General features: G+C 32.7%; 4 protein-coding genes across 8 annotated transcripts in view; 1 reads left to right on the forward strand and 3 right to left on the reverse strand.

Annotated features, from left to right (window-relative positions):
• Positions 1 to 21,708, forward strand: part of LOC130672745 (LIM domain only protein 3-like) — a 117,332-nt gene that overhangs the window by 46,505 nt on the left and 49,119 nt on the right. The gene's annotated exons all lie outside the window — the stretch shown is intronic.
• On the reverse strand, positions 1,693 to 3,224 carry LOC130672744 (uncharacterized). The gene is made up of 5 exons (XM_057477458.1): positions 3,072 to 3,224; positions 2,752 to 2,990; positions 2,307 to 2,530; positions 2,120 to 2,222; positions 1,693 to 2,004 (listed from the first exon to the last, which is right to left on the reverse strand). The coding sequence occupies exons 2-5, from the start codon at positions 2,967 to 2,969 to the stop codon at positions 1,734 to 1,736; spliced, it is 816 nt and encodes a 271-aa protein (XP_057333441.1). The 5' UTR covers positions 2,970 to 2,990; positions 3,072 to 3,224; the 3' UTR covers positions 1,693 to 1,733.
• On the reverse strand, positions 3,685 to 8,831 carry LOC130672740 (uncharacterized). Of its 2 annotated transcripts, XM_057477454.1 has the most exons (7): positions 8,586 to 8,831; positions 8,259 to 8,440; positions 7,932 to 8,176; positions 7,641 to 7,837; positions 4,292 to 4,318; positions 4,101 to 4,203; positions 3,685 to 3,989 (listed from the first exon to the last, which is right to left on the reverse strand). In XM_057477454.1, exons 1-7 carry the CDS (start codon positions 8,722 to 8,724, stop codon positions 3,719 to 3,721), a joined length of 1,164 nt encoding a protein of 387 aa, XP_057333437.1. In that variant the 5' UTR covers positions 8,725 to 8,831; the 3' UTR covers positions 3,685 to 3,718. The 2 variants fall into 2 exon arrangements, with proteins under 2 accessions (XP_057333437.1, XP_057333435.1); XM_057477452.1 differs by lacking the exons at positions 3,685 to 3,989; positions 4,101 to 4,203; positions 4,292 to 4,318 and adding exons at positions 6,979 to 7,311; positions 7,427 to 7,529 and having other exon boundaries at positions 7,614 to 7,837; positions 8,586 to 8,830.
• On the reverse strand, positions 9,421 to 11,514 carry LOC130672743 (uncharacterized). The gene is made up of 6 exons (XM_057477457.1): positions 11,434 to 11,514; positions 11,136 to 11,317; positions 10,810 to 11,054; positions 10,006 to 10,235; positions 9,814 to 9,916; positions 9,421 to 9,702 (listed from the first exon to the last, which is right to left on the reverse strand). The coding sequence occupies exons 1-6, from the start codon at positions 11,507 to 11,509 to the stop codon at positions 9,432 to 9,434; spliced, it is 1,107 nt and encodes a 368-aa protein (XP_057333440.1). The 5' UTR covers positions 11,510 to 11,514; the 3' UTR covers positions 9,421 to 9,431.

A 21,708-nucleotide genomic window follows, 5' to 3' on the forward strand; every position in this document is an offset into this window, starting at 1 on the left:
ATACATACATATACATACAGACACTCGGACATCATTCTAAAAATACTCAGAATAGCTTCCTCGGACCTCAGAACGTCGACATCTGATGAAATTTCGATTTTCGCAAATCGGGGTGAAAACAAAACTTCCCGAAATTTTGAAAATCATCGATTCTCTTAGCGGAAAGTTAAAAAAAAACAGATTGTCAAATGTTGGAACTATCAGAAAATTTAATTTTATAATCATTAATAAATAAACTTCGTTAAATATTAGTTGATCAATTTTTTTTCAACGTGGCAATAAAAGCCTTTGAAAATACAAATCGTCATTGACGTCATTATACAGTCATTAGTATCATTAGAAATGGAAAAAAAAAACAAATTAATAACATTTTTTTCACATTCAACGTACCGATAACATTAACGAGTTTTTTTACTACTAAGATTATTTGTACGAACCAACTCACGATAGTTTCGACGAATACGAATATTTATTACTTGAAAAAGCATTAAAATTTTCTTTTGAGTAGTAACTATAAAAATAATGCACGATATTTTCCACGTGTCAGCAGACGAACATGTATTTCTTTGTGTTGTAATTTTCCACAAATAACATCTTAAAAAAGTTTAGGTTCTTACATAATGCCGATTCAAAAATTGATTATTTTTTTATAAAGATAAATAATTGTAAGCTTTCCAAAGAAATATATAATTGTGCCTAATACACAATTATTAAAAATCAATGAGATAAATTAACGATAGTAAAAAAAAATACTTTTTTTTTATGTTGATTACAATTTATTTATTTCACTGTTATTAAGTGGAGACATTTATTTTTTTCTCGCCGAAATTTACAATTATTTGAATATCTTGAGAGCCAAAAATCCTCCATAGCCAGGGTGACTGCGATAATACCAACCAATTCCGCGAAGAGGCTGGGGTGAATTTTGATCGGTAACGATCTCCTGTAAATCAACATACGGAACAACGTGTTGTATATGATCAGTACCCTCATTAGATTCACAAAATTTAATTTTATTTTCGCATGATTTACTGAGTTATGAAAAATCACCAGATCAAATAAATACATATTTTTTTTTCAAATTACTAATCTTGTGAGATTTTTTGATAACTCAACATAACAAAAAACGTATTGTCAAATGTTAGAACTATCAGAAAATTAAATTTTATAATTATTAATAAATAAACTTCGTTAAATAGTAGTCGATAAATTTTTTTTCAAGGTGGCAATAAATGCAAAAATGAAAAAAAAAAAAAAGATAAAGAATATTTATTTCACATTTAACGTACCGATAACATTTTTTAATTTTTTGCTACTAAGATTATTTGTACGAACGGAATCACGATAGTTTGGACGAATACGAATATTTATCTTTTAAAAAACCATTAGAATTTGTTTTTAAGTAGTAACTACAAAAATAATGCACGATATTTTCAAGGTGTCAGCAAACGAACATGTATTTCTTTGTGTTGTAATTTTTCACGGATAGCAGCTCAAAAAAGTTTAGATTTTTACATAATGCTGCTTTAGAAATTAATCATTTTTTTATAAAGATGAATAATTGTAAGCTTTCCAACGACATATATAATTATAACTGATATACAATGATTTAAAATCAATGAGATAAATTTATGATAGTAAAAAAAAAGCCTTTTATTTTTAGTTTATTTAAATTCATTTATTTTACTTCTATTAAGTGGAGACATTTATTTTTTTCTCGCCAAAATTTACAATTATTTGAATATCTTGAGAGCCAAAAATCCTCCATAGCCAGGGTGACTGCGATAATACCAACCGATTCCGCGAATAGGCTGAGGTGAACTTTGATCTGTCACGATCTCCTGTAAATCGACATACGGAACAACGTGTTGCATATAATCAGAACCCTCATCAGATCCACAAAATGAAATTTTATTTTCGCATGATTTACTGAGTTCGTAATTCGATCCTACCAAGGACGTCGGTAACAAAAAACCCCAACAACGTGACGATAAGCTAGAGACACTGAAACGAATTAATAAACTAGTTAATAAAATATTAACAGCACTGAAAATAACATAAATTTTGAACATCTCGATAACTGAAGCAGCCTAATATTCAAATAATAATATACAATTACCTCCCAGAACATTGACTTTCCTTTACAATTTCATCTACATTATCATTGAAATCGCCGTTATCATCAACATAACGTCCACGCAATGACTGACCGAATGTGATGCCTGCATAATAATGTAAGAAAACTAATAATTAAAAACTGTTTCTACAAACAATAGTGATTACTAAAACTATCATAAATAAGTGACCTGTTACGACTGCATTCTCTGGCAATTTCATATCTTCTAATATAATTTCTAGACCAGTGTAACTACTTGACCAATCATAAACAACTTTTTTTGCTGAACTACATTTATCAGAACTTTTCCACTTCAAACTATTGGGATCAATTTGTCCTCCTGATAATATGCCTTGTTGAAGTTCAAGGTAAATTATGTTACCATGTCTTTTGAATCTCACGCCAGTTGCAACACTAAAAAATAATATTCATTTAAAATGTGCTAGACAGTGTAAAAAATCAAGAATAAGTCAAGTTACTGTAGTGTTAAAGTTATTAGTGTTAAATTTAACTTCAACCATCACACCGGTGTTAAAGTAATTTCATTCTATCTTTGTATTTTCATACAGTGTAGTGCCTCAGATGCATTTCACGGATAAAAATTATCCAATTTATAATTAAATAATAAAACTCACTATCCATGATCCACTGAAATTGGATCATAACAAATGGAATCAACTAATTCACCACGCAGATCAACCTCATCATTACGCGTACGTTCGCACAAACATGTACAATCGTTACCAATATAACGTAGTTTTTCGTTATATTTACGTGTAACGTCTTGACTTTTTATATAACCGGAAAGTCCCTTGGGCGATGAACCCTCGGCGTCCTTCTTCTCTTGTTTCATTGCCGTTCGCCTTTCGGATTCCTGATTGATTTGTAAATGATTTTATAATATAACTTATCATTTTTTTACTCTAATGTATCGTCATAATCAATGCCAACTCACTTTCTGATACCAGCAGTAATGAATTACACCTTTACAAGAATTCGGATAACTCAGTAACGGTCAGCTTAAGACTTTGACTCGTATATATACTATGATTGGTAGCATTAAAGACTCATAAGTCCTGATTGACGTCATTACACACTCATCAGTATCATCAGAAATGAAAAAAAAAATATTTATTTCAAATTTAACGTACCAATAACATTTTTTTATTTCATGCTACTAAGATTATTTGTACGAACAAACTCACGATAGTTTGGACGAATACGAATATTTATTACTTGAAAAAGCATTAAAATTGGCTTTTGAGTAGTAACTTCGAAAATAATGCACGATAGTTTCCACGTGTCAGCAGATGAACATGTATTTCTTTGTGTTGTAATTTTCCACAGATAACATCTTAAAAAAGTTTAGGTTCTTACATAATGCCGTTTTAAAAATTGATTATTTTTTTATAAAGATGAACAATTGTAAGCTTTCCAAAGAAATATATAATTGTGCCTAATACACAATTATTAAAAATCAATGAGATAAATTAACGATAGTCAAAAAAAATACTTTTTTTTTATGTTGATTACAATTTATTTATTTCACTGTTATTAAGTGGAGGCATTTATTTTTTTTTTTTTTTTTGCCGAAATTTACAATTATTTGAAAACCTTAAGAGCCAAATATCCTCCATACCCAGGATGACTGCGATAATACCAACCGATTCCACGAATAGGCTGTGGTGAATTTTGATCGGTAACAACCGCCTGTAAATCAACAAACGGAACAATATGTTGTACATGATCTGAACTCGCAGCAGTTCCACCAAATATAATTTTATGTTGGCATGATGTACTGAGTTCGTAATTCTTTCCTATCAAAGACGTAGATGGCAGAAGATCTGAATGACCATGCACCAAGTCAGTGGGACTAAAACAAAAAAATAAACTCGCTGATAGAATATTCACAGCACTGACTATGACACTCGTACATTTATTCCAAGTAAAATATCAAAGAATATATCATTACTAATATAATTACCTTCCATCGCATTGACTGCTTTTCACAATCTCATCCATATGATCATCGAAATTGCCATCGTCATTAATCATACGGCCTCGCAATGATTGACCCAATGCAACACCTGTTCAAATTTTGAAAAATTCAATTTTTGAAAATTGTCGCTACAAGCAATACTTATTATGAAAACTATTATATAACTATATAACGACCTGTAACAACTGCATTTTCTGGTAAAGTCATATCTTCTAATATGATTTCAAGTGCATCGTAGGAACCGTCGTTTCGGAAATTATAAACCACTCTCTCTGCTAAATCACAGTTAGTAGCAGTTGTCCACATCAAACTATTGGGATCAATTCGTCCTCCCGATAATATACCTTGTTGAAGTTCAAGGTGAATTACGTTACCATGTCTTTTAAATCTCGCGCCAGTTGCAACGCTACAAGAAGTAATTATTATCAATTCAAAAGCTATGATTTCATAATTACAGCGGGCTATGTTGGCCAAATAATGAAAATTTAAATAAACGTTTTGCAAAAATTACTGTGGACATAGTAATTCTAGGAAGATGTTCATTAAATTAAGCAGACTCATGTGGCCACCAGAATCTAGCGTTACTATGACAGCATAACATATCAAACAATAATTTATTTTTTTATAAAAAGTGAAGGATTCGCGGTCATAGTATTCTACCATTGTAATCCTTGATATAAAAATCCAGGACAAAAACATGCCAAACAAAAAAATCCGTGACAAATGTCTATGGCTTATCAGGATTATTTTGATTACCTACAAAAATCTGTGACCATTATCGACGATTTATCATGATTTTTTGGCTGGGATATTCATGTAGAAACCTACTTGGTATGATTTTACTGCCATCACTGAGAAAATAGTTTATTTGAGCCAAATAAATAGATTTAAAACTATTGAGAAGTATTTATTTGATTCAACTATAAACAATTTTTAATTTCATTCATATAAGCCATATCTTTGACTCAAAAAATAAATTTATTTGGCTTAAATAAATATTGATCGGGTCTATTCAAATATGGGATTTGTTTGCATGAAACTTATCGTATTTGGCTCAAATAAATTATGCTCTCAGTGTAGTATTTTTTTGTCTCGGATATTATGACCAGTTACCAAACGCAGAGAATTTTACGGTATTTTTTGCATCAAAAATTTATAGAAAAATTACTATAGTCATAGTAATTTTCAAAATAGGGTAAGAGCACCAGTATCCAGCCCCATACCAGTAGCCAGCCACCTCATATTAAATTATATCTATATATATTTTGTACCAATGTTAAAGTATGTGACCGGTTGGCTACTGGTTAGGGGCTGAGTACTGGTGCTCTTACCCTATTTTAAAAATTTCTACAGTTTCGGTAATTTGTACAATAATTCCATACTGTCCTCATGTTACGATGACTAGTGTAATTGTTCCATAAATTTTTGATGCAAAAAATACCGTAAAATTATCTGCGTGCAGAAATGAGCACCTCTAATGCAGTGCATTATTAATTAAATTTATAATTAAATAATAGAACTCACTAGTCATCATCAACTGAAACTGAATCAAAACATATAGAATCAAGTAATCCACCACTACCATCCATTGGATCATAAGTACGCTCACACATACAATAACAATCGTTACCAACCCAATGGTAGTCTATCGATGCATGAATTAGAGCTTTATATCCGTCATTGGTACACCCGAATGGACAATCTAAATCAGCCTTCTTTTTTGCCGCTGCTTTCCGTCTTTCGCTTTCCTAATTAATTTTCGCATAATTTCACATACTGCTTACTCAATAACAATCGTCAAGTATTCAATGTACTCACTGCTTTTAACCAGCAATGATGAATTAATCCCAGACATTTATTTGGATAAGGTAAATATATTGCAATCGACATACGACTCGGCATAAGTTGATCACATTTACCAGTAGAATAACCACCTTCAGTCAATAGTTCTTCCTTTATAGAAACTGAGTATAAGTTATTAAATTGCGCGAAATTTGCTAGAAGAATTAGACATATATTTGAGATTTTCACAATATTTCTATTAAATAAATCTGATGAACAAATTCTTGAAGGTAAATCCTACCAATTTCATCTTTGAACTCTAGAAGTAATAAAATAACCAATGCAGATATAATTTATTTACCTGTTTCTCCATATTCTCGCCAGTCATTTGGATCAACATTCTGAATTGGAACAAATTCCAAATTTACCGATAACACATTCAATTTAATAACAACTATAAGTATCCATAATGTCATATTAGATAAGTGAATATGGTTCTTTGTTTTCATAAGTATAAAAATGAAAAATTTCTTTAGAAATTTATCGTAGAACGGCAAAAGGGTTAAACAAATGGATGGAGTAAATGAAAACGTTGCAAAATTTAATAATTTTCTTGTACGGTTTGCTTGAAATATTGTCTCTTTTACTATACTTGTATATAAAAAAAAATAAAAAAGATAAATCGTTATTTGTTTCGCATTTAACGTACCGATAATTTTTTTGATAAAATTTATGAATTTTTTACTACTTATTTGTACGAACGGAATCACGATAGTTCGGACGAATACGAATATTTATTTCTTAAAAAAGCATTAAAATTTGCTTTTAAGTAGTAACTATAAAAATAATGCACGACAGTTTCCACGTGTCAGCAAACACACATGTATTTCTTCATATTGTAATTTTCCACAGATAACAGCTCGAAAAACTGTAGGTTTTTACGTAATGCTGCTTGAAAAGTTGATTAGTTTTTTAAAAATATTAATAATGGTAAGCTCTCCAAAGGAATATAACAATTATTCAAAACCAATGAAATAAATTTATGATAGGAAAAAAAAGCCTTTTATTTTTAGTTTATTTAAATTCATTTATTTTACTGTTATTAAGTGGAGACATTTATTTTTTTCTCGCCAAAATTTACAATTATTTGAATATCTTGAGAGCCAAAAATCCTCCATAGCCAGGGTGACTGCGATAATACCAACCGATTCCACGAAGAGGCTGAGGTGAATTTTGATCTGTAACGATTTCCTGTAAATCAACATACGGAACAACGTGTTGCATATAATCAGAACCCTCATCAGATCCACAAAATGAAATTTTATTTTCGCATGATTTACTGAGTTCGTTATTCTTTCCTACCAAGGACGTTGGTAACAAAAAACCCCAACAACGTGACGATAAGCTAGAGACACTGAAACCAATTAATAAACTAGTTAATAAAATATTAACAGCACTGAAAATAACATAAATTTTTAACATTTCGATAACTGCAGTGGTCTAATATTCGAAAGATAATATATAATTACCTCCCAGGACATTGACTTCCCTTTACAATTTGATCTACATTATCATTGAAATCGCCGTCATCATTAACATAGCGTCCACGCAATGACTGACCAAATGTGATGCCTGTATAATAATGTAAGAAAACTAATAATTAAAAACTGTTTCTACAAACAATAGTGATTACTAAAACTATCATAAATAAGTGACCTGTTACGACTGCATTCTCTGGCAATTTCATATCTTCTAATATAATTTCTAGACCAGTGTAACTACTTGACCAATTATAAACAACTTTTTTTGATGAACTACATTGATCAGAACTTTTCCACTTCAAACTATTGGGATCAATTCGTCCTCCTGATAATATACCTTGTTGAAGTTCAAGGTAAACTATGTTACCATGTCTTTTGAATCTCACGCCAGTTGCAACACTAAATAATTATTTATTAATGATATGTACTCCACCGTTCTTAGAAGCACTTAGAAAGAAAATGATATAATTTATAATTGAATACAAAAACTCACTATCCGTCATCAACTGAAACTGGATCATAACAAATGGAATCAATCAAATCACCACGCGGATTATTAGGATGGTTATCGTGACGTTCGCAAAGACAGTAGCAATCGTTACCTGCATAGCTCAATCGATTCTGTATTTCCTGTTGTTTTTTGATGATATAATTTTGACTATACTGGTACCCCGGTGTTCGCATTACGCTTCTTAGGTCAGCCAGTTCCGCTTCGAGTTTTTGCCGCTTTTCGGTTTTCTGATTAATTCTCGTATGTGTTAGCATATTTTATTTTTTTTCGTCATTCGTTATAATGTTGTGATTGTAAATTTTGACTTACGGCTTTGAACCAGCAGTAATGAATATATCCTCTACAAGTATTTGGGTAACTGAAATAATATGCAGCCCATTGATGATTCCATGGATTAATATTATCACATTGACCAGAACAAAATCTATTGCCATTTAGTAGTTCTTCATTGATAGATATTGTGTATATGCTATTAAATACCAGGAAGTTGGCTTAAAATTTCAAACATATATTTGAGATTATTACAATATTTCTATCGAATAATCTTAATGATTGAATTTTTACGAATGAATTTATAAATTTTCGCCATTGAAAAGTGTAATTATACTAAAATCAATGTTGATATATTTTATTTACCTTCTGCTCCATATTCTCGCCATTCACTTGGATCACCTTTCTGAATTGGAACTAATTCTAATTTTACTGATACCATATTCAAGTGAATAACGATTATAAGTATCCATATTGTAAAATTAGATAAGTGAAAATAATTCATAATGTTTCTAGTTTAGCGTAAAATAGCAATGGGGTTATACGAATAGGGCGCAGTAAATGAAAACTTAGCAAAGTTGAGAAGTTTTCTTGTATGGTCTGCTTGAAAAATTATTTCTTATATATAATAACGTGGCATCAAATACCTTTGCAAGTATAAGTCGTGATTGACGTCATTATACAGCCATCGATATCATCAGAAATGAAAAAAAAAAATTAAAAAAAATATATTATTATTTTTTTCCCATTTAACGTATCGACAAAATTTTTTTGATAAAATTTATGAATTTTTTACCAGTAAGATTATTTGTACGAACGGAATTACGATAGTTTGGATGAATACGAATTTTTATTTCTTGAAAAGGCATTAAAATTTGCTTTTAAGTAATAACTATAAAAATAATGCACGATATTTTTTACGTGTCAGCAGACGGACATATATTTCTTTATGTTGTAATTTTCCACGGATAACAGCTCAAAAAAGTTACGGTTTTTACATAGTACCGTTTTAAAAATTGATTATTTTTTATAAAGATGACTTATTGTAAGCTTTCCAAAGACATATAATTATAACTAATATACAATTATTCAAAACCATTGAAATAAATTTTTGACAGAAAAAAAAGTCTATTATTTTCAGTTTATTTAAATTTATTTATTTTACTGTTATTAAGAGAAGACATTAATTTTTTTATTCGCCGAAATTTACAATTATTTGAAAATCTTAAGAGCCAAGTATCCTCCATAGCCAGGATGACTGCGATAATACCAACCAATTCCGCGAAGAGGCTCAGGTGAATTTTGATCGGTAACGATCTCCTGTAAATCAACATACGGAACAACGTGTTGTACATTATTTGACTTCGCAGCAGTGCCACCAAATACTATTTTATGTTCGCATGATTTACTAAGCTCATTATTAATTCCTATCAAAGACGTAGACGGCAGGAGATCTGAATGACCATGCACCAAATCAGTGGTACTAAAACAAAATATTAAATCAGTTGATAAAATACTTACAGCACCGGCTATAACACACGGAATTTATATCAAGTTAAATTTGAAATGATTTATAAGTAAGTACGATAATTACCTCCCGCGGCATTGACTTTTTTTTACAACTTCACTTTTATCATTATCGAAATATCCACTGTCATTAATATAACGTCCGTGCAATGATTGGCCCAACGTAACGCCTGTTTAATATTTTAAATAATATAGTTCATGAAAATTTTTGTTACAAGCAATATTTCTTATAAAAACTGATATATAAATATATGACGACCTGTAACAACTGCATTTTCGGGCAAAATCATATCTTCCAATATGATTTCAAGTCCATCATAGGTGCCATCGTTACGAAAATTATAAACCACTTTCTTTGTTAAATTACATCTATCAGAAATTTTCCACATTAAAGTATCAGGATCAATTCGTCCTTCTGATAATATACCTTGTCGAAGTTCAAGGTACATTACGTTGTCGTGCCTTTTAAATCTCGCGCCAGTTGCAACACTAAAAGATTCATTTATTCATAACATCTACTCCCTTGCATTACCCGGGTCAAAAAAATAACTTGATTTTGACTTTTCTGTCTTATTTGACTTGCTTTTGATTCAATCAACTTGATTTTTGACTGTTATAGTTCTTTTGACTTGAATATGACTTTTTTAACTTAGAAATTTTAGTCAACTAACTCAAATTCAAGATAACGTGACTTTAATTTGACTTAATTAGCGTAAATGGATACTTAATAATGCAACTAAGTCAAAACCAAATGTGTTTTCATATTTTCAGATACGAAAACTTATTCAGTTTTGACTTGTTTTTGACTAAGTTGTCTAACTTAGTACCCATGTACGCTAATCAAGTCAAATTGAAGTCACATTATCTTGAATTCGACTTAGTTGACTCAAATTTTTAAGTTCAAAAAGTCAAATTTAAGTCAAAAGAATTATAACAGTCAAAAATCAAGTTAATTAAGTGAAATAAGTCAGAAAAGTCAAAATCTTGTTATTTTTTTGACCCGGGTAGAAAAACTTTTTAAAAAAGATAATTTTCTAGTCTATAATTAAATAACAAAACTCACTATCCGTCATCAACTGAAACTGGATCATAACAAATGGAATCAAGTAAATCACCACGCGGATTATTTTTATAATTATAATGACGTTCGCAAAGACAGTAGCAATCGTTACCAGTATGATCCAAAATTATCTGTTCTTGATGTTTAATATCTCGGAGATATTGATACATATGAAAGTTGTAAGTTGCATACATTGTAGTTTTTGTGTTAGCCAGTCTTTCTTCGATTGCCTTCCGCTTTTTGGTTTTCTGATCAATTCTCAAGGAGTTAGTATACTTTTTTTTTTTTTGTAGCTCGTTATAATGTTGTGATTATAAATTTTGACTTACGGCTTTGAGCCAACAGGACTGAATTGATCCTCTACAAGTATTTGGATAACTTAAATGATATGCAGCCCATTGACGATTCCATGGATTAATATTATCACATCGACCAGAACTGTATCTATCTCCACGCAGTAGTTCTTCGTTAATGGATATTGCATATATGTTATTAAACTTCGCGTAGTTGGCTGAGAAATTTGTGTATATATATTTTAGATTATTACAATATGGTAACTAAATATATCTGACGAGAAATTCTCGAGAAATTTATTAAATTTAATCTTTAAAAAGTGTAAAGTTATACCTCGCTTTCCATATTCCCGCCAAATTATTGGATCACTTTTCTGAATTGAAGCTAATTTTGATGTTACTGATAACATATTTAATTTTACAATAATTATAAATATCCAGATCGTAACACTGGATAAAGAAAAGTAATTCATTTTTTTTTCTTAGAAATAAAATTTAAAAAAAAATAAAATAAAATAATAGTTTATCAAAAATTTATTGGAGAATACAAGAAATAAATCGAAACTAGGTGAATTTATAGTCACTGAGTTTGATACTGTTATTTTATCATGTTCGTAAGCGAGTTTTATCTTAATGACGCTTGGCTATTTTGCTCAAATATGTTATAACTTAATATAATATATTTATTTAGTGGTAATTAAACATATATCGTTGGAAATTTTGCTTTTGTAGAATATTTATGGTGGGTAATTTTGATTTTAGATTATTTTAACTTTGGACAATTTTAACTATTGGTAATTTCTATACTGGAAAATTTTATGTGCGTGGGAAATTTTAATATTGGGAATTCAATCGTAAACTCATAGTAAAATTTTTAGTTTAAATGTCATAATGTCGTCGTTTATAAGTAATAATAAAATTACGAGAATACATAAATACATATACTTAAAACAAGTGGCTATACTAAAATTGTTTGTCCCTAACCTGAGTAAAAAAATCTGAAATTCGGTTGATCCTGCGGTCCAACTCCAAAACTTCCCGTTGTTTTCAAGCTCCAAGAGCTCGAAAACGTTACATTCAATATGTCGAGAACAAAATAATTTTCTCGAGGGCCGTATCTCAGAGATACGGAACGTATCGGACCATGGACACGGTGTGACTGTTGAAATCGAAGGTAGCCCATAACTATGTTTGTTTTAGGTACAAGTGTCAACAATATGAACATTCATTGTTTCATATGTCGCATTCTTGCGGAAGAAACTCAAAAATCGTAGAAAAGAAATGATTTTCTCGAGGTCCGGATCTCAGAGATACGGAACGTTTCGGATCATGGACTGTGTGACTGTTGAAATCGAAGGTAGCCCATAACTATGTTTGTTTTAGGTACAAGTGTCAACAATATGAACATTTATTGTTTTCCATGTCGCACTCTCGCGGAAGAAACTCAAAAATCGTTGAAAAGAAATGATTTTCTCGAGGTCCGGATCTCGGAAATACGGAATGTTTCGCACCATGGACACCGTGTTACAAAATTTTATTTATTTTTTCAATTTTCATAAATTAATACTTCTCAACATATAAAATTTCAAATAATAACAACATTTAAAATTATCAAGGGACAAATTGCAAGAAACAAAAGTGTTATCTAGCAAGCATTTATGCCCTCACGTTATCTAACACCTTCTAACTGAGATAGAAGTGGTTGTTGATACTTATAAACGAGACTCAGGTATACACGCTCTTTATTCCCTCGTGACTCATGATTTTTATCTCCGTAGTTTCTCGCCTCGATGTGTACAAACCATGCGAATTCAATTACCAAGTCTGGTAGTTTCTGGTGGTCGTTGATAGTGGTCTCAGTACTTGAGCTACTGATGTTGATGTTGATGGTCTGTTGCGATTAAAGGGGTGATGGTGGTGAAGAAAATTGTAAGACATTTGAGAAAATCAGAAAACATCTTATCTTTTGTCTTCGACTGTCACGAATATTTTTATTATTTTATTATTATTATTTTCTCTAGCTATTCCTTGCGTTGTGAAAACAAAGACATTATTTTTCGTATCTCGAGGTTGTAAAATAACCGATGAACGAGACGATTTACCTCGAAGAAAGACCGGCTGGGTAATAAATGAGATAAGCTGAATAGAAGAAGGGAGAAGTTAAAGAAGAAGAGAGAAGTAGAGAAGGTGGTGAGACTAGTGAATGTGGAAGTAGAAAATGGACGCAAGTCCGCGATTCCTTATCCCTCGGGGACATTATCAATGTGTTTCCTTCACGAGGTTACTTTCCCTTACGTGGCACACAACGAGATGATAAGCTCGAGAGCTGATCGGACGGAACTTTGTCGTGATGAAAATTACGATTGTTATCGTTTTTTATTCTCTGTTTTCATTTCTTCGTTTTATTTTATATTATGACGTCTATCGTACTTTTTATTGTATTTAATTCGTGATTTAGTTTTATTGTAATTTTAATAAAATAATTATGCATAATTATTATTTTATTCTCAGTGCATTAATAAAAAATTTCACAAAATTCATTTGGACTCATTCGGAATAAAAACAAAAATTTGAAAAACGGTTGACCCTGCGAGAAAACCCTAAAACTTTCTGCTATTTTCAAGCTGAGTCTAGATTTTTGAACGATTTTCTATAGAATTTCTTAGACGACGATCCCGACCAAAATTAAGGCATCCATTGGGGTCAAGATCTGATGAAAACTCGAATTTTAAAATTAGACCGAAACCAATAAGTTCCCTTTTTTCGAAAATTTTCAATTGTCATAATGGGAAGTTAAAAAAATTTACCTAACAATGCCCGAATTTTAATTAAACTATTTTCTTTTAATGAATAAAAAATTTCACTGAAAGTTATTAATATTCACAGTTGAATAAAGTTCATAGCAAAGAGATGATGGTTCAAAATTATTTTCGTGTTATGAATATTCTATGCTCCATAACATCGAAGTTTACTTTCCTTATATATGTACAGTGGAATTCCTTGATATGAGTGAAGACTAGGTAAACGCCTGGAGGGTCGACATATTGACATCCTATTTTCGGTTGATTTAATATATAAAGCCCAACACACACATGCAAACACGTGTCTTTATGCAGCAGTGTCTACACACATGCGTATTTACATACATGTGTGCTGAGCTGGTATCTCCGATGAATAAAATTTATAAGAAAAATATTTATTTATCTCTTTCACTTGAAATAAAAATAAATTCAGTATAAAAAATACTGAGGATCGAAAATTGAAATTTTGTCATAATATCCGTTTGTCGTATCGTGTCCACTTTGATCGTTTATTAAATTTTTACGAGCGATTACATTGGCCAGAGGCTCGTGATGTCTCCACTTAACTTGGTCTTTTTTGTTTTTTTTTTAATTCTTTTTTTTTTCGCATCCTTGTATATTTTTTGTCTGCTCGTTCCGACGTCTCCCTCGGGCCAGACTATAGTCTAGAGAGACTAACAAAGTTCTGTTGGCCATGAGGATAAGATATTGTTCTTGTTTGTAGCTTGAGTTAACTCGAGTTCCGCCTCGCCTTCAGTTCGGTCCCTAATTAAGTTTAAGGGATTATAGAATTGTTTCGTAAAGTCGATTACGAGATTGGTATGCCATGAGAGGAGTGTCGAATAAGAGAAGAGAATCGTGAAAGAATGAAAAGCAAAACAATACTAAGAGTTGAAATAAAATATAAATTTAGTGAGGTAAAATATATCACTGAGGATTCGATAAGAAAGTAAACAACTGAGTAAATAAAAGGGTACAAGAAAAATAAGTCAAGTATTGGTTTGTTTATTTTCCATCGATTGTTGATTTTTCTTTTATTATTTGTTGGAATAAATTTCAAATGCCAGTACTGCGGTGAACTATACACTGTAAAAAGAGCGGTGTTAAAAATGGACTCATTTTAACTCCGCCCGGTGTTAAAATAAAATTACACCGGTGTAAGAGGAGTAATTCACCGGTGTTAAAAATACCGGTGTTAATTCGGGGTAACCGGTGTAAAAGCGGATTAAAATTGGTGTAAAAGCGGGGTAACCGGTGTAAAAACGGAATAATATCGGTGTAAAAGCGGGGTAACCGGTGTAAAAGTGGAGTAATACCGGTGTAAAAGCGGGGTAAACTGCGTCCGCTTGGATTATTAACTTTAAAGATTATAAAACACAAAAACTGTCAGTTCTTTATGAAAATTAATAACGAATATTATTTATTAACAAATATAGTAATCGAGTAAGTACGAATATTCACAAAGTAAAATATTTTAACACCGGTAAAGAATATCTACACCAGCGGCGGCGTTATTTTAACACCGGTCTAGAATATTTACACCAGCAGCGGTGTTATTTTAACACCGGAGAATTTTTTTTAACACCGGTACAGAATATTTACACCGGCGGCGGCGTTATTTTCACACCGCTTTCGGTGTTGAAATTTAACACCACCAATTTTAACACCTACACCGCTTGGACTTACCCCGGTGATTTTTTACAGTGTTTGCTTCAGTACTTGAAAAAAAAAATAATAAATGATGAAAAAGATAAATAATTACAAGGACAGACACTTGAATCAATCATTCTAGAAATCAGAGTAACCCCTTGATCTGAGCACTTATATCCTGGTGGTGGATATGTTGCGTGGCCGAGTGTTTAATAACCCAAGCGTTCGGTCAACGTTTAGCCTCAGTGAGTGTAAGCGAGAAAACAACCCCGAGGACGCGAGGGGTTGCATATGAGCGATCGCCACACACCGTGTAGTAGCACCGGCCGTGGCGGCCGGCATTTACGTTAATTAAATTTTCCCATTCTCTCATCAAGCATCTACGTCCTGCAACACCCCTCTCATTTACGTTTCACTCATTCTGTCCCTTTCGCCTCCACCCTTGTCACCCTTTCACCAAAAAACAGTCGACTTCCTATACCCCACATCCCAAAGTCCAGAATCGAGCCCAGGGCCTAGAGCCCAGAGCCCAGAGCTCAAAACCACGTGGCGTAGCATCAATCATTGCTTACCGACTCGCGGTCTACACCCTCCACTTCCTCCCCCTACTATCACCCACACAATATTCTCAAAGTTTTCCTCTCCAGCTCTAGGATTTTTGTTAACTGCGGTCCCCGATGCGATACCAATTAGAGAATAAAGGGACGCGGTTTCGCTCCCTCTCCATTTGTCTCCTTTCTCTCCCACATACACACGTCCCACGAGATTCCACTAAACTCCTCTGTACTCTGTACTCTGTACTCTTCGACAGCACATACTGATTTCCAACCAACCTTTGATGCGGGCATGTTGAAAGCTTAACTACAAGCTGGACATTCCATCCGTGAAAATTCAATTCCGCCTTTTTTTTTATTTTGTCCCTCAATTGGGATTTTTTCCCGCAACAATTCACTAATTTCTGCTCGCCGGCTATTAAAAAATAAATTGAAACTAAATACCGATTGCTATTCTTTATTATTTGATTTAATAACTGAATTCCACGGGGTAAAAGTAGATGTAGATGTTGGTGTAATTAAATCTGATAGAGTGTGTTCGGAAATTGAGTGAAATATGAAACGTATTGATAGAATAAATAAAAATAAACAGACAGATAGATAAATAAAATAACGAATATATGAATGTGTTCGTAAAGAGATAAAGCGAATAAGTGGATTTTAAAAATTAAAAAAAAGCTAGTTGGACTGGTTAATTTAATTATTGATGGCTTTAAGCTCATACTGCTATTATTATATTGATTCTGATGCTTGAATGCAGTTGTTGTGGGAGTGTGTGTCCATGTGTGTTGAGTATTATACTAAAATGTCAGTCAATTGCATCGGTAAAATTTGCGATAATGTTGCTGGTGTACACAAGTAGTATTATAACAGCGACAACAATAATAATGTGGATATGCGCACGGTGATGACGATGAATACAATTAAAACAAAGACTACTCAGATGCAGCAGGGGCATTTAATGTTTGACGTATTCACATTAATGTCATATCGAGAGGAATATGAGCGAGAGAGCTTAAAGTCTGGGTACGGGAGATAGAGGGAGCGAGAGAGAAGGATCGGGAGACGGGTAGAAGGAGGCTCAGTTGGATTGGGTTGGGTTGGGTTGGGTTCTGCTGGGCAATAGCAGAGCGGGTTAGGGCGCAGAGACTGAGAGTGCAATAGGTTGCCGAGGGCCGGCTCGTTCGCGAGCCAAAGCGAGCTGAAATGGTCGGCTGTCAAGCCGTAATTACTAATTAGTCCGCTTAGGGTTTGGATATAACACTCGCACAGCACGAGAGGGCTCAAGCGCGACGGATGCAAGAGCGTTGTTGGGGATATGTGAAGCCTACAACGCACGATGCATCCGTTCCCTTTATTAAATACCTTTGAAATTAAAATTATAATTGCATTCATCCCCGCATCCTATTCCCACTGAGTATGTGTGCATGTACCTCAATCACTAATTATCCTTCATAGATTGTATTTCAGCCCCTTGTTTCGTTTGCCGATATCCGGTTACTATTTTAACAATTTCATTGTTGTTGCTGGCTAGAAAAATTTTTTGCATTTTTTTATTTTATTAGTTTACTTTTTTTTTTTTTTTTTTTTTTTTATTATAAAAAATGGAGAGCGAAATGAGCCCGTCACCTAATAATTGAAAAAAAATCACAGTGTGGGCAAAATTGACCCAATAAAAAAAAATTTCAAGTGGCCCAGTTTACCCCAAGGGGTGTATTTTCTCCCTCTTCCTTACATACCCATACGAAAAAAATATATATCCGGGCAAATCTGCATATATGAGACGTATATTTTTATATGTTTTGCGGCCCTTAGGGGACATAAGTCTCAGGGTCGATAAAATTAATAAATAAATATGCAAATTTGCCCGGATATATATATTTTTCGTATGGGTAAATGTAAATATTATTTATAAATTTGGATCACAAGATAAAATAACCGAAGAAAATAAAAATTATAATTAAGAAACAAATTTAAGATAAAATTTGGATCTAAATATGTATATATAGATACAGATTAATTTATAGAGGCCTTGTATAAAGTGCCTGATCACCGAACCAATACAACTTGAAGTTTAGATGGGTATTCTAATTAGGGGTGAGTTTCACCCTCGGGTCAGCTGAGCGAGAGTCTCAACGGTGCGTTAGCCCGAGTGGTTGTACTTGTGCTTCCCCTCTGTACTCTACACTCAGTAGTCTGTAGTCAGTAGTCTGTATACTACACAACATACTCTTGTAGTCGTAATCGAGCTCATACCATCTACCATCTACACTGTATATAACGTAGCCTTGGTTCTACATCGCAGAAGCCTACCGCCTAGCCACTGTGCCACTGACGGCTCGCTAATTGCTCGACCAACCCCGTTCCACCCTTCAAATCCAAATGCATCCCTTCGTACTCTCTCGATTTCCTCCCTTGTGAGTGTGTCTCTATAACTAAACGCCAACCATCTACATCTGACGCTGTTCCTTCTCTCTCTACTACTACTCCGTATTTGTCACCGTAATCACCTCAATTTTTATAGAAAAAAATCAATCAATTTTAGAAATTTTTTATTTATAATCAAATTTATTCATTTTAATTAAAATTTTCTACTTGATAATTATTTTTAGTTCAACCGAATCAATAATTTATGAGTTTTTCAAAAGTAAAAAAAAATAATTAGAGATAATTATTAGGGCTGTAATTGATTTCTGAACGAGACGAGTTTAGTTTAATAGATATAAATTCATAGTTTGTAGTGAATTGGCCACGAAATCACGAATTTATAATCTGGGATATTGAACCAACAGGAGGAGAAATGGTGGCAAAGCAAAATTGATCTACGGTTTGATTTATCGCTCGGACAAACTAATAAAGCGGCTTGCGAGCGATTTCACATTACGTGAGTGTGCAATTGAGGCATTTTAAAGCTATACCATATATATAACGTCTATATAAATATATATAGATATATATTTGTACTTTGAAAACGAGCGTTGAGGATGGAAATATATAATCGTGAGCATGTTAATGTTGATTTATACAACAGAATCCAGTGATTCAAATGACGAAAGGCATCATCGATTTCATTCATCGAGTTACAATCAGAATAACCTATAGCGTATAATTTCTTGTATTAGATAATGGTCCAGGTCGTGGGCAAACACAGTCCCGGTCCATGTCGTTTGATATATAGATATATATGTATATATATATCACGGGTTTTGAAATAACTAACCGATGGTAATCGTCGTCAGACTGTTTGTTTAGTTACGCACGAGAGAGCATGGTAACGAGGTGAATCCAAAATGTCATTTTATATCTCCGTGTTTATCGCTCGGCCGATTAATTTCCGGTTGTTGGAGAAAAATCCCGGATGCCAAGCGGATTCCAGTCTTAGGGGTTTAAACAAAAATATAAATAACTAAAATGGAATAAAAAAAATGTTTACGCGGGAGAGAGGATTGGCTGTGACGGAAGAAAAAACGGAAACGAACAGCTCTCTTTCTCTCTTTATTTGGCTTTATCTCTTGCTCTCTTTCATCCTTCGTTATCTTCTTTTTTTGGTAAGCTTATTTGCGCTCTTGGTTTTTACTCGACTGTAGGAATTAAAAATGCAAACAGAGACGCTAACTGCTCTGCAAGAGCCAGAGAAGATTGGGGGAAATTGGTGGCTGATGCTAACTCGATTGCCCGATTGACATAGCTTCGGGTCATGAAAAAAAAAGACTGAGCCAAAGATAGATGAAGAGAAATTGGGTATAAAAAAAATTGTTTTAAACATATATAAAGAAAAATATTGAAAATTAACAGAGTAGTTTTTTACGGTCCATTTATCCTCTTAGAGAGCTTTTATTTATTTATTTTACTTGCTCTGTTAAATTCTCGAGCACGATATAATCCACGGGCTAAATCAAAACGGATGCAAGTCGAGAAGAAATAAAATTCAGTCGACGGCAGAAGAAAAAAAAATAATAATAAATAAAACGAAGAATGGGAAGAGACATAATGGAAGGATAAAATTAAAAATTAAAAAATAAATAAATAAATAGATTGAAAATAAAAATAAAAATATAAATCTGCATGACGGAAGCTTTTTCAAGCCTCCCTGGCCCCTGGCCCCACATGCCCTCACGGTGGACGTCAGATCGTATTATGTTTTTGCGTTTCATTTACGCGGGGACGTTAAATTAATTAAACATCTGAGCCATGTGTATCGTTGGTTTTGACGCCCCCGGCTACTGTAAAATCAACTAAATACACATTCTCATTCACATACACTGCCAGTATACAGTCTCGCTACAGAGAAATGGGAATATAAGGATTGGAAAGGGGTTGAGTTTCCGTGGGGGTTTGTCACCGTCAGCTTTTTACAGCGTAATTCGTTATAACCTCGTACCAGATCAATCATACCTTCGATAAAACTTTTTCCGTTATAATAACAAAAAAAATATTTTATGCACCAACGTTCACTATTATTATTATTCTTTATTAAATAAAAGAAATACGAATTTGAAAAAGAAACTGAGTCAAAAAAAAAATTCGGATTTAAGTCTCAAAGTTCTCAATGAAGTTTTTGAGGATCAATTTAGAATTTGAAGATTGACAACAGTATAGAAAGTTATCTTAGGTTAGTCCGCAGAAGAGTAGTTGCGACCAATTTTACCACTTTGAGGACTAAACTTGAATAACATAATCTGGATTAGAGCCTCAAAAAACTCAAAACATACAGGAATAATTTTATCTGCATTTGAACCTCAAAAATCTTATTCGACGTATTCTCTCCCCTCCCTTTTCTATCTAAACTTCTTCAAAGTCCGAAGTATAACTTTTCATTCGTTGAAGATTTTGAGGTCTTAGTTATAATTCAAATTTAGACCTCATAGTTCTCATGGAGGATTTTGAGTATTAAAGTAGAGTAACTTTCTGGGCGGCAAATAAAACATCAAAGTAATTGAGGCTTTTGAACACAAAACTATAATTTGTTTTTTGCCTCGGGAAAATTTTTTCAATTATTGAAATTCACGTTTTTATTTTCACGTCAATCAGGGATAAGATGGACTCATTTTATAACTTCTATAAGTAAAGACAAATTCACGATCTTTTTGACAATGAAGTTATAGAATTTGGAGCAAACTTTTGAAATTTCAATTGGGGGTTATGTCAAAAAAAATAATAGAGTATTATCTAGAAGTAGAAAAAACTAAATTCGTAACAAGACAGAACAAAAAAATTTTTAAAATATGAATTATTGAATTGTCACAATTTTTATAATTTATTGAACTTCAAAATGTAAAACTCCATCTATCAACTCCGAAAAACAACAAAACAGTTAACAAATGGAATAATAATTTAATTTCTCCCAGAAACTTATATCCCACAAGTTAAATAGCACTTAACAAATGTTTCAAGACAAGTAATAAAGATAATTAATAACCACCATTAATTTAATTCAAAATTATTATTTTTTGTTGTTCGCTAAGCATCCCGTGAAACGGCACATGCTGGCTCGCAATTTAGTTAAATAATTACAAAACTTATGCCTCTCAAGAACTCCTATCTACATTTCCACTGTCTCGCGAAACCTGGGTTCTGTTTGCGGCCTGCACGTGTGCGCCCAAC

This window comes from Microplitis mediator, chromosome 8 (genome assembly GCF_029852145.1).
Source record: "Microplitis mediator isolate UGA2020A chromosome 8, iyMicMedi2.1, whole genome shotgun sequence".
NCBI lineage: Eukaryota > Metazoa > Arthropoda > Insecta > Hymenoptera > Braconidae > Microplitis > Microplitis mediator.

What these genes read in the sequence shown, in the direction of transcription:
- LOC130672740 (XM_057477454.1), bottom strand. Translation starts at nt 8,724, where the DNA reads ATGAATTATTTTCACTTATCTAATTTTACAATATGGATACTTATAATC. An exon ending in AGAAAATGCAGTTGTTACAG is followed by an intron (nt 4,204 to 4,291) that starts GTCGTTATATAG and finishes AAATTTGAACAG; the next exon opens with GTGTTGCATTGGGTCAATCA. An exon ending in AGCAGTCAATGCGATGGAAG is followed by an intron (nt 3,990 to 4,100) that starts GTAATTATATTA and finishes TTTTTGTTTTAG; the next exon opens with TCCCACTGACTTGGTGCATG.
- LOC130672743 (XM_057477457.1), bottom strand. Translation starts at nt 11,509, where the DNA reads ATGTTATCAGTAACATCAAAATTAGCTTCAATTCAGAAAAGTGATCCA. An exon ending in AGTCCTGTTGGCTCAAAGCC is followed by an intron (nt 11,055 to 11,135) that starts GTAAGTCAAAAT and finishes AGAATTGATCAG; the next exon opens with AAAACCAAAAAGCGGAAGGC. An exon ending in GTTTCAGTTGATGACGGATA is followed by an intron (nt 10,236 to 10,809) that starts GTGAGTTTTGTT and finishes TGAATCTTTTAG; the next exon opens with TGTTGCAACTGGCGCGAGAT.
- LOC130672744 (XM_057477458.1), bottom strand. Translation starts at nt 2,969, where the DNA reads ATGAAACAAGAGAAGAAGGACGCCGAGGGTTCATCGCCCAAGGGACTT. An exon ending in ATTTCAGTGGATCATGGATA is followed by an intron (nt 2,531 to 2,751) that starts GTGAGTTTTATT and finishes ATTATTTTTTAG; the next exon opens with TGTTGCAACTGGCGTGAGAT. An exon ending in AGAGAATGCAGTCGTAACAG is followed by an intron (nt 2,223 to 2,306) that starts GTCACTTATTTA and finishes ATTATTATGCAG; the next exon opens with GCATCACATTCGGTCAGTCA.